This window comes from Barbatula barbatula (genome assembly GCF_947034865.1).
Source record: "Barbatula barbatula genome assembly, chromosome: 22".
Classification (NCBI taxonomy): Eukaryota; Metazoa; Chordata; class Actinopteri; order Cypriniformes; family Nemacheilidae; genus Barbatula; species Barbatula barbatula.
Genome location: NC_136785.1, coordinates 1,900,560 through 1,912,586, shown reverse-complemented (window position 1 = coordinate 1,912,586; position 12,027 = coordinate 1,900,560). Strand labels below are relative to the sequence as shown.

The following is a 12,027-nucleotide window of genomic DNA, read 5'->3' as shown; positions in this document are numbered from 1 at the left end:
GGATGGGTCAGGATGGTGAAAGAGTCGATTATAGTGATTGTAAGGATCAGGATGGCTATCCAGAGCGTGACTTCATCTTACACTTAGTGTGACAAACAAATATAAAGTAATATCAGCATCTCCCTCCATGCATTATTTGTTCATATTTAATGCAATATCGAAACAAAATGTAAAATAACCACTTTATTTTCAAGATAACTGAACGCCTCTCAGTGCAAGATGTCACTAATGTAGGAATCTACAGTTTGAAATGTTTATCAGAGCATAATAGGTTTATGCAATGATACACAATATGAAAGGTTCGAAACGTTTATCAATACATTGTGCATGCAGCAGACTAGGTAGGGTACGCACATACTAATAAAATGTATAGCTTTTAGATTGAATGCAATGTAAGTCGTTTTGAATAAACGCATCTGCCAAATGCATTACATACTACAATTTGCTTCACGTATGCTTTTCAAAAACTAGCGGGTTAAATAGAGTATACACTCTTAAAAAAAGGTGCTTCAATAGGTTCTTTGATGCCATTGAAGAACCTTTTGGTTCCATAACGAACATTTAACATCTGAAAAAATCTGAAAAAAGGTTCTTCAGATAATAAAAAAGTAAGAAAGAGATGGTTCTTCAAAGAAGGTTCCTTTGGCATCACCGTGAAGAACCTTTTAAGCGCCTTTATTTTTAAGAGTGTATGCAGTAAACAGTGAGGTGCTTCTCAATTCCGAGCATATCTTTTCTTCCTGTTTGCTTCATCGGAGAGACGAGCGGGAGAGAGAATTATGGCCAGGTGTTAGGCGGAGGATCCTGGCATATGAGCATCATTTAACAAGACATTGTTAAATATTTACAACATTCCTGAGTGTCACATAAGGACTGACTGTCTGTTCTCTCTCGTTTCTCCTGTCAAAATGCAGGTGAGGTTGAGCGAGAGGAGAGTGAGAGAGACGTGTTGTTTTAGGAGAGCCTGTGAATTTGGTGTTTTTCTAAGCATTTACCAAAGTGTACGGACTTTGCGGGGTCATACGCAAACAAAGAACATGCTCGAACCAAAATGCTTAAATGACATAATGATCAGATTCAAAGCGGTAGGCTACGTTTAGTGGGGAACGATCATTAAAGTTGAACTTTTGACTTCATACACGGTTATGAGATTTCAATACGGACATTTCTCATCAAATCCCTTCCAGACCAAATATTCTTCACATTCACTATATCACGAAGTTCATATGCCGTGTTTTTCATTCTCCGAAAGAATTTACGGATAAACATCAGAGACAAACTGAACTCTAATGTAAAATACAAATTTGAAATACCTCAAGCGTCCAGAGTTACAAAAGAACACCATCTTTTCCTACGTTAAAAAGGTCAAAACCACCCAAACATTGCTCTTGTAAAACAGCCTGTTTGCATGCAGAGCCTACGGTCGTATACAAACAAAAGTGCACATTTGCACTAATGGTTATACATCTGCCACAGAGATGATTCAGCAAGCACAAATGTGTTTTACATACCTGTCTGAGTCACCGTGTGCCTGCTTGAATGAGTTCCTCATTTAAACTGGACTAAGATCAGTCTGAACAGATCTGATCTCATCATGCATCCGAACTGTCCTTGTATAAATCTTCTTTAGATTTGTTAATCCTCCTGAAGCTTTGGACGTGCTCTTCACACACGTCCCGACCCCCCAAATAACACAATGGAATCCTTCAATCCCTTCCACATCTACAAACCATCCTCCTGTTAAACTTTCGATCGCATGCACCTGACGCCACCTCTTTCCTTCGACACAGAGTCCCAAGTCCTCTCGCTTGTATAATTCTTCAGAATGTCAAGACGATGATGTCATAGGCCACACAGCGACCGTTGCCGGGCCCAGCGGGACTGTTTGCTGAGCCTAAGGTGGATCGGTTCTTCTGGCTCAGAGATCACATGAGCAGAGTCAACACAGCCATTGACCCGGAGAGGACCACGACAGAACCCAAACCCTTGAGAATGTGTGTGTGTGGTGTCTGATTTTCCTTTGTGTTTTCTCTCCCTTCTTCCCATCAATGGTTGACCTCTGGACTCACATGCAAATCAACATCCTCCTTCACCAGACTGTGTTTCACGCGCACACACACACACACAGTATATATTTTAAACATCTCATTTGTGTAACACACACTCATTTCATTGCTTAGCAATCTCGATCTCAGTCTTCCCTCCCTTATCCTACAGTATTATCTGCTATCTCACATGGGCTAGGTTTTAAATGTGTTTGTTAAATTTAGTTTGTTTGTTAACAAAAAGTGCTTTAAAGTCTTCTGCGGTTGTTTCTGACCATCAAAAACACATTAAGCCGTTAAATGTAAAACTGCGAGCATAAACCGGCAAATGCTTAAAGACATCTATGATATGTTTATGGGACGGTATAGTTAAAATATAAGTGTCTTAAACATTTCATTTCTATTGTTCAAAGATTAAATTCCACAAACTTTAAAAAAATACTGCTTATTTTAGCCTGATAAACATAGTCTTGTTTTTCCACACAATTTTTTGGCATATATTTTGGTTGACATTCAAGCTTATTCTGCCCTACTCACATAGGAAAGACCTAATGAACGCAGATTAAGTGGCAAATAATCAACAACATCTTGTTTATTTGCTAAAATGTCTAGAAAAATTATAGAAAATCTATAAAAATATTTGATAACATAAATCATGAAGACTTTAAAGTCTTGAAAAGAGTTGCCCACAGAGGCATAAAGCAGCCATTAACAGACATAGTAACCAATCACAGTCTGCCGTTGACCTTCAACGGGTGGGTAAAACTGAAACTTTACGCTATATCTTGAATATCTTTCAAAGATTTGTTACCATGTACCTTGCAAACTTTAGTAAACAAAGCGACCAGTTTTCCATCTCGAGGGCTCATTGTAACTGCCTGGGAACTCGACTACTTGTTCACCTTAACTTCTGAAAACTCCATAAAGACCAATCAAATGTGAGCTTTGTGTTAGAAGAACGACTTAACTATTTTTGTCAGATGCCTTGTTTCTTTTCTCTCTCTGGGAATCGCAATCTCTCTTTTTTTTCTGCATTTCCCCGTTAATTCACCTCTGATCTGATCTGGAGTCAGTCTGAGTAAACCAGACACCATCCTTACACAAGCAGGTGTGACACAATGCTTCCTTTTCTAACAGCATTACCTGGAGAGAACTCTGGTGTCATTATCACATTCTGTCGCGAAATACACTCACTATCAAAATTATACGAAGACTTTCAAAAAGACAGCTTCTGGATGAATACAAATTAGAGGGATAGTTCATCCAGAAAGGAAAAATCTGTCTTCATTTACTCACCCTCAGGTTGTTTCAAACCTGTATTAGTTTCTTTGTTACAATGAACACAGAGAAAGATATTTGGAAGAATGTTAGCACTATTCAGTTCTGGGACATCATCCACTAGCATAGTAGGAAAAAAAATAGATATTCTGAAGAATTTTGGAAAACAAAGAACCTTTAACTACCATTTAATTCTTCCTGATATGGTAGTCAATGATGTCCCAGAACTGAAAATAACTAACATTCTTCTAAATATCTTTCTCTGTGTTCATCGGAAATGCAATAACATGAGCGTGAGTAAATGAACCGTCCCTTTAAGGCATTTGAAATATAACATTTTGTTATTATTATTTATGTGTATAACTGTACATGTAAATAGAATATTTACAAAAATATGATATTTCATATTTTAGAAAACACCACTACACAAAAGCATGAATTATAAATAACATGAAACAGTACACACAGGGTAACACTTTACAATAAGGTTGTTTTTGTCAACATTACTTAATGCATTAGCTAAGATGAACTAACAATGTCGTATTTCAGCATTTATTAATCTTTGTTAATGCCAACACAATTGTTCATGTTAAGTCACTGTGCATTACCTAAACATATAGAAAAAGAAACGACAAATACATAAATAACTAAGATGAATAACTGAAGAAAATGGGATTATTAAATGTTGTTGAAATATTCCTCACATTAGATAAAGTTTTAACTAATGTTAGAAAATACACCCGTATTTAAAGTGTCACCTTACAGTTTTAATACCAAATGAGTTAAATATGCTTGTGTTAAAAAAATGCACATGTTTAACAAGAAGAATGTGAATTCTGTTATAGCTAAAAACTTCTTACATATGAAGTTTCTTAACTAATAAAGTTCAGTGTTTACTAGAACTAAAATTACACCGGTAACAATATAACATCCCGTTTGTCGCTCCTGCCAGAACACAGCCGTCTTTGTGTTGTGTGGTATCCTGTAACCCACTTTCAAATGTGTGAGAGCTCTCTCTGGGGACCAACTCAGTTCTGCCTGCCCCCTAGAGGCCTCCAGAAATACTTCCACCCGTCACCATGACAACGCCCCACACCTGCTGGAGTCACCTGTAGCTCAGGCCTGTATCATGTGTCCAGAACCATTCCCCGGTACAGATACTTCCTGCTTTTAACAGGTTAATGTGCCGGGGCTCTAATGGCAGCATCATTTCACAAAAATGTATGTGTGTTTCTTTATCGGAAGGAAAGTGATTTCTATTTTTAGTAGTGTTAAACACGTCCGCCCTGCTGTTCTAATGTTGATAAGGGCAGTGCCAGCGTGTCAGTTTAACAAGTGTCGCGCACCCCTTGTGTTTAGATTGTAGGAAGTATGACGGCATACGTATCGAGCAAAATGTACTTGCCCTCTACAACTGAGAGTTTAGAATGTGTGTTTGTGTTACATTTCCTACAGCATACCCATGATTATATAAATACTGATAAAATAACACCATAAGCTAGAAAAGGGCTGTGCATTGCAGTTATTTTAACCTGTTTAGGGGTTAGGGGATCAGAACGATCAGGTTTATAAACTACTTATCTCATCATAACACCTGTACAAGATGTTACTGTAAATAAAAAGCAAAACTTTCCTCTCAGACAGAATGAGGGACTAACACTAGCATCGGCAGCAAAGATTTAAACAGAGATTTAAACAGCTCCAATATAATGCAACCCGGGGGATATTGGACATTTAAAGGGATTCATGTAGTTCCCCCAAAATGGAAAATGCTTTGTTTACTCATTTCAAACCTGTATAACTTTCTTTATTCTGCAGAACACAAAAGATATTTTGAAAAACTCTGGTAAAAAACTGGCACCTATTGACTTCCATTGCATGGACACAAAACCACAAAGACATTTCTCAAAATATCTTATTTTGTGTTCCACAGAAGAAGAAACCAAGTTTTGATTGACAAGGGGTAACAGAATGGTTATTTCGGGGTAATCCCTTCAATGTTCAAAACAAAAATGCTATATACGAAACATATCAAAACACCTAAAAACCCTCTTACCTGCGCACTGTGAGACGCAGCGTTTTGTAAGATCCTTTCACGAGAGAAATGGCCTCTTGTCTCCATCCGCTCAACTCTACATCATTAATTATGACAACCTCATCTCCCACCTGTAGGGGGTGCTGTAACAGAGATGCCTTTCCACCCTCCTCTACCTGTGAAAACACACATGCATACACAAACATGCCGTGAGATCTCTGTACAATAATACATGGAGTCTACAAATGATCTACGACCAAAATTAAAAACACATGCTTACACACGGACAGGCAGAGCCCCAGTAAAACCCGCTCAGAATTTAAAGAATGTTTTCTTTGGACCTTCTCGTCTACACATTTAGAGTCTCTAGACACTAATATTTTCTTATAATCTCTCGCCCCGTATAGAGCGGACGGAGTCCCACGTTACAAAAGCTCTGAGGTGCATCCAGTCAACATATCATTATATACCTGAAAAGAGACATTCATTCCCTCTGTTCCTGCTCCTGAACGACACAAAGAGCACAAGGCATTATTCATGCACCGGAAATCTAATGTTTAGATATTTCAACCACAAAGAAACCTCTGTAAGGTCAAAGCAGCAACTCGCCGTGAACAAAAATAAAAGACAGAATTTGTTTATAGATAAGATCGCTCTTAATTGTTAAGGTAATGAAAAGTCTTTGTTTGTGATACGGAAATATTCACACTGGGAACAAATGTTTGTCTATATATGTAACAAATGCTATTTCATTAGCATATTCAAGATTGATCTAGAATTATCTAGATTGTGACTGAAAGCTTGGAGTTAGAATCAACTGGTTTTAGACTTGTAAAAGGAATCTAACATATCAATGTATGTAGGGTATTGCCTGCTAGAAGTGGATATATTATTTTTGCAGAACGTTTTCTTGTATAAACATGTTAGGAAATCACGTCTAACCAACCATAACCATTAACTTCCTCTAAAACCAGAGGAAAATTATAGATTGATAAGAATGTTGTTAAAGCCCCAAGCGTTGAACCAAACCTTGAAATCTCCAATGGAGAAGACCAGGTTATACAACCCGTAACAAAATAAAACTAGATCTCTTTAATATCTCAATTATTGCTCATAGACATCTGTGAGATTAAAAGGTGAAACTTTTGCTCAGATATTTCTCCTGAGAAAAAGACCCAAAATCTCACAAATGTCTCCATTGGTGTTTCAGAAAAGATCTCGACAAATCTAAGCTTAGTTTGAGACATTTTTGTTAAGTCTGCAATCAAAAGTCAATATCGCTGAAGATCTCATTCTGAACTCAACATTTCTTACAAAATTGACCAAAATCCAGATTCTTTTATTTCACAGTCTCCACTTATTTTACACCTCCGTCCTCTTCGTGCATTTCAACTCTTTTCTAATTTGTGTCTCATTTTAAAAAGTTGATACTTTAAAAATGCTATAAAAGAGCAATTTCTGAGCAATATATTTTCCTTTGGAAATCAATTCCCGAGTCACACCTACTGACTTAGAACTCATCACACACATCAGACAGCAAAACGTCAGATAATGCCCCTAAAAATGAACCTTCTGCAAACGATTTCAAGTTGCTCACATAAAAAAAGTGCCTGTAAGATGATAAATAACCAATAACTGTCCTGGGAGATGTCCAAGCAAATTCTTCCAATGACTAATAGGATTTCACCTCTGGTTTATTGTTAGCATTCTTTAACCGAGCCAAGGAAAATAAGCCCGTCAGGAAGCCCTTTCAAGATAACCCAAGAACAAACTAGCATTTCATGATCCTTCAAAAGACACACATTTAGGAAGTGTTCCCGATTGTCTATAGCTTCCTGTCGAAACCTGTCTTTCGCTCGGCTCTATCCTCACAACACTCGTTCACAAAGGTCGGCCGTGAGGCGCTTCCTCGTCCCATTCAGATCGGGACATATTCAGAATAATCGTACGAGCGACTATGTCTTCCTTTTCACCGGTTATTGAGCGTAAAGCCCGGCAGCTGAATGAAAAGACGGCAAGCGGAGATTTACTTAACACTCGGCCTCAGGGTCGTGAATAGGAGCATTTAATTGTAGATGGGGTGCCAAACCAGTGACAATGAATCCATTAATATGTAATTGAACAAAGTGTCTAATTCTCTTAACCTTATTTTAACCCCCGACTTCCTGAGGTTAGGTCGCTCTCATCTCGCCGTCTTCTCTCGCCAAACTGTAAACATCACATAGCGTTCTGCAATGGACGAATAAAAGAGCAGCTTCACAGAAGAGGCTAAATCAGTATTCAAGACTGCGTAAAGTACAACTGGAATTGCTGTCGTTTCTCTTGTACTTTTTTGATCATCTCTCTTTTGTTGTTTTCCAGGCTAGCAGGGCTCTCGCGAATTCCGTAGCTGACATTCCACGCTCTCTCTCTCTCTCTCTCTCTCTCTCTCTCTCTCTCTTTCTCTCCGTTTTGGGACTTTGCCAGAGGCCTGGGCTTTATACTGGCCTGTGTTTGCCTGCTTTCAAGAAGATGAAGGGGTTAGGACAGTGTATGGGGGGGGGTGAGAGAGAGAAAGACTTTGACTTTTATTACATTTGATTAAAATAGCTTCTTAAAACAAGCACTGTTTTATACCCCAAACATATTACATCGCAATATGATCAGGGATGAGAGAACAAGAAAAAAATGCTTTCTCATTAAAGTGGTTTCTCTTAAAAATGAGAGAATTATTGATATACAGCAAGGCGATTCATTCTCGGAATAATAGGATGACAAATGTTTAACTTCATAATGGAATTTGTTGACTTTTGATGATGGACTTTGGTATCTTGGCAGTTCGGCGCACATCTATAACAAATCCGAGACTTTCTTTGAAAGTTAAAAGGTACAATAACATTGACATGTTAAAACTAAAATGTCAAAAAAATACTGTTGATACCAAATAAAACATTGCGAGTTCACTAGGAAGAATTGATTTCAAAACAAACGTAATGTAAAAAGTTTTTGTCTCAAATGGTATAAAGGGCACTGTGTGTGTGTGTGTGTGTGTGTCTACAAAATGCATTGATATGATAATTTGCTATATAATCCAATACGATAAAACAAAGTTTGTAAAATCAATAAAGATTAAAGTATCAAAATAATGATCTAAACAACATACATGTTTCACATAGCCACGCTATTTCTGTCTCAATTTCTCCTGTATCTGCAGTACCCTAAAATGTTTACTTTTAATAACTTTTTGAAGTATTAAAATCTTATATCTTGCAGTCCTAATCCATATCCGTCAACCTTGGCTTTTTAAGGATGGATAGTATGCAAACTGAGAGAGTCTATCCCAACAACAACAACAACTGACTGGTTCTGACAACCCCACAAACACTCCCACGTCTCTTAAGAACAGATCAGTGTGTGTGGTGCTGAAAGAACCCCCTCAGTGATATTTACACCACCCATACGCCCTCATACTTCACTTTTTCTCTCTCTTTCACCCTGTCTCCCATCACTGTCCCACCACACACCCATCTTTCTCTCCCGGTCTCTCTCCTCATGCACAAGAGCCTCTCAAGGCCTAAAGCTCCTCTTCATCCTTCTGTCTTATCTCGTGTTTCGGCCGGGCGTCTTAACCGCGCTCTGGGGCGGTATTGTTGCCGTGGTAATAGTGACAAGCTCTTAAAGGGGGAGTGAAGGGCCACGGCTGTTGTTTGCGTCCTGCTCACTATTCAACACAACACACTTTACAGCTTTACAGCTCACCATGACACACAACACACTGCTCACTATTGAAAACAAGACACCGCTCTACAACGCGCAACAGAAAGCGAGCTTTCAGCGCAACAAGCATTACCGCACAAAAGAGCTACATCAGAGATAAAACAGCAGACCTCTTTGTTGAACACTGTTTGTGTTGGCACGTAAGTGTTTGCGTTGAGATAAACACATTACCTAAATATTCATTTCAACGCAACTTGTAGTGTTGTGCACATCATAAAATGCATAGAAATTATGATAATACAGTCACATGTTAATATGACAATAAGGAGTGTGGGCAACATAAGTAAAGGCCATAAGTAAATAATTAAACATTTTGTCCACACAAGATGCGGCACGACGAGACAAACCCTTGAGAACAAGCAGGTTGTCATGTCGCATCACGCCTGTCGCGTTCGTTGTAGACACGGTGTTAGACAATTATACAATAATTCTGTCCCAGAAATGTCAATTGCAAATATTTTTTCCAAATATCTTTCTCAAATATGTGTTCATCAAAGAAATTGGAACAATTTGAGGGTGAGTAATTCAACTGTCCCTGATAGTACTAAAAAACTTTTCTGTCAACAGGTATTGTTCCGCCTTTTGTGGAAACTTTGGATAAAACCCATAGGCGGAGTTTGACATTCGAGCCAGGGGGGGCAAAAAAAAAATCATTGTAGCAGCTGGGACCTGGGCTATCATTTGGGGAACACAGCACTAACACATATGGACACAACAAACATGCTAAATAAACACATATATTTATTTTAACCCAAAGAAGAAGAAAAAACAGTACAACAATACAATCATTCTATTAGTAAACAAGTAAGCCACTTGACTTTGCATCGCATCTTTGGACACAATTAGGATCAACGCAATAAAATGCGGACCACTTTTGTTAAAATATTATCTTCAACCAAAACGAAAAGATTTTTTAAGTTTTTCTTTCCTTTTTTCAAAACACATTGTGGCAATGGTAGCGATTAAAAAACAAGTTATATTTCGCATTTTGTTCCAGATCCAGAAGACTGAATATCTGTGTCATTTGGAGCTCGACGTTTTAAAAATCTCCTTATGTCCATATTTTTGTCCATAGCTAGCTGAGAATCGCTGGACTTACGTTACTTGTCACATGACCCAGAGCCCTGAATTTTTTTTTACTAAAGGAGTATATGAAATCAGATGTATTACCTACCACCATTTAGTTGTTTTGTTTTATTTAAGATATTTATAATTTATAATTTTTTTAAAGAATGCAATTATTTTTTTTGTTGAAACAATGCAATTACCCGTTTCAGCCGCCAGGGGGGGCAATGCTCCCCCTGCCCCCCGCAAACTCCGCGCATGATAAAACCATCTGCTAAATGACTAGAGGCGGGGGGGGTCGATAACAATGTCAATATTATAGAAAATACAATTTAATGACTGCAAATGAGATTTGATTGAAACATTTGAAACAATTTATTTTACTTTATAGACTTTATGTAAAGTGGGTATGCACAAATCAGACAAGGTAAATTTGAAACTGAAGCAGAATTTAATCACATTGGCAAATATCAATATAGACTAAAATGTATAAATATATGAGAATACATAATTGATTTAAAACATACTCATGCTAATCTTTCATGCCATCAATGCAAACTGGGATTCAACCAAAGTGTTTATCCAATCTGAATGTATGTGGATAACCTGATTTTGAGAACTTTGATTTCAGATTAAACCGAGCAAGCGATGCCAAAATTAAGTTGTGGATGCAAATCCCATACGTGATTTTCTTGAAAACATCAGTTTTGGGGATGCACGATATTAAAATTTTGGTCGATAACGAAAACGGATTATTCTTTAACATTGGGAGCCGATAACCGATACATTGGCCGAAATACAGCATCTAAATAATTATAGAAAAATCCCTAAGACTGAAACAGGACAACAGGGTAACCAGTAGTTCTCTTTTCCCCCTGAAAATAATGTACCAAGCCTGCTTCACACTTAGAAAACTTTCAAGGTTAAAGAATCGTTAATGTTTTTTATTTAATAAACAAATTATAGATATTCTTCCAAAGCAACCCAGAAAAATGTTGTTAATAGACACAATCTAACAGGTCTCAAGATAGAAAGCAGTCTGATTCAAACAATATGCTTTCATTCCTATAATTCACACATTCATAAATACTGTATCTACATCAACAATGTTTTGCTAATAGCAGTAAGTAAATGATCATAACAGAAATACAGTACTGTACTGTACTTTAACTGTGAGCAGCTGAGTAAGTTTAACTAGATGAAATGTTTTCTCAGCTATAATATATCGGACTAAATATCGCACAGCCCTAGTTTTCATCTGAAAACATTGTGTATGATTTCTGTAATACAGCAGAGGAGAACAGGTAGCTGAACATACAAACCGAGGAGAGTCCTAGATCACATTGTCATGGTAGCAGCTAAATCACAAACTATCTGGGTATTTTGTGTTGTTTTTCCGAGAGGCCAGAGAGATTGTAGTCGAGCAGCGGAGGACATTACTCAAGAGCACAAATCCAGAACACCAAATAAGGCAGGATGGGGATCTCCTTTACTTTTGCCTCTTCAGACTAAGATTACATCCAAGAATTTCTCCATGTACAAAATCGAATTTCCAATTAGAAGAAGGCATGATGTTATTGGGGAAACCTCTTTTCATAAAGTGTTTTGTTCTTTATTTCTTTAGAAAAACACCAAAGAAGACATATGACATCAATAAGCTTCAGAGAAACACACGCTTGGCAACTCCATAACATCACACAGCCAGAAAGTTTTATGTAACAAATGTTCACAAACTTTGAAACCACAGTCACTCCGTACGGATGTAAAATAATATAAATTACATGTACAGACTCCTCTGGAAAATTGGGGGTAATTGTAAAATTAATGTTCCCATTTGAGATCTTCTGG

General features: G+C 37.6%; 1 protein-coding gene across 1 annotated transcript in view; it reads right to left on the bottom strand.

The window, feature by feature from the left end:
- The window catches only part of shroom3 (shroom family member 3), a gene marked incomplete at its 3' end in the record, with an annotated part of 36,955 nt that overhangs the window by 21,951 nt on the left and 2,977 nt on the right, over positions 1 to 12,027 (bottom strand). Inside the window, exon 2 of the mRNA XM_079487017.1 lies at positions 5,380 to 5,534. Coding sequence (XP_079343143.1) covers positions 5,380 to 5,534 — 155 coding nt within the window. The remainder of the gene's footprint in view (positions 1 to 5,379; positions 5,535 to 12,027) is intronic.